The 971-nt window shown below is 64.3% G+C and overlaps 1 protein-coding gene across 1 annotated transcript; it reads left to right on the forward strand.

Annotated features, from left to right (window-relative positions):
- Window positions 1-533: 533 nt before the first annotated feature.
- On the forward strand, window positions 534-962 carry AURANDRAFT_69171 (hypothetical protein; the record flags this gene model as incomplete). The annotated part of the gene is made up of 1 exon (XM_009044925.1): window positions 534-962. A coding segment is annotated over one exon (429 nt), but the record flags the coding sequence as incomplete, so codon positions are not given.
- Between the last annotated feature and the right edge of the window lie 9 nt (window positions 963-971).

The following is a 971-nucleotide window of genomic DNA, read 5'->3' on the forward strand; positions in this document are numbered from 1 at the left end:
ACTTTACTGCCGTAATTCGCCGGCGAGTGCGAGTTTGCTTGCTTTGCCGGAGTCGTCGCGAGTTTTTGCGTTTGCCGCAGCTCGATTTGCCGGCGCCGCTACTTGGGGAAACGGCGAGTTTCCGTGGTACATTGAAGTAAAGTTGTACCTCAACTTGAAGCAAACTACGATAAATTGGCTGCCAAGCCCCTCACACAACCAGCGCCGTCATCGCAGGAGGAACCGCGAAGCGCCGTAATATCCGCGCCAATAAAGCAGAGCTTATTTCGGTCATTTCCGCGCGTCACGCGCGCCGCGTAGTACGCGGGACGCCACGGCTTGAAGGGCCTCTCGGCCGCCGGAAAACCGGCCCGGCGGCAAACTCGCCGGCGGCAAATCACCGGCAAAGTCAAACTCGAAAAACTCGCCCCTGGAGCGGCAAAGTTTTTACGGTAAAATGGAACCTAGTTGTCAATGTTGACGGAAACATCATGGTCGGAAACGACTGCCCAAGTCGGGGCGGCATGCGGCGGCCGCTGATGCCAAGGTAAGAGATGGAGGGCATGGCGCCCCCGGACGTCGAGGGCATGATCTTCCAGGACGGGGCCTACTTCGTGCCCGTCGAGGGCGGCTACGCGCGGCTGCCGTCGCCCCTGGACCAGCTCGTGACGCCGACGACGCCGGACCTCGAGAGCAGCGTCGCGGGCCTCGGGGCGAAGACGCAGGAATTCCTCGCCGCCGGCGACAAGGAGCGCGCCCGGGAGTCGCTGCGCACGGCGCGGCGCCTCGTCCACGGCAACGAGGCCATCTCGGAGCGCGCGCGCGGGCAACTGACGGCGGCGATCGACAACAGCCAGGCGGTCTACGCGATGGCCTGCGGCCACCCGCACACGGCGCTGCGCTACCTCGAGCGGGCCCTGGCGTTGAACCTGCACGACGGCAACGACGGCTCCCTCGCGACGACGTGCATGAATCTGACCGCGGTGCTGAGC

The sequence above is a fragment of the Aureococcus anophagefferens genome (genome assembly GCF_000186865.1).
Source record: "Aureococcus anophagefferens unplaced genomic scaffold AURANscaffold_1052, whole genome shotgun sequence".
Classification (NCBI taxonomy): domain Eukaryota; class Pelagophyceae; order Pelagomonadales; family Pelagomonadaceae; genus Aureococcus; species Aureococcus anophagefferens.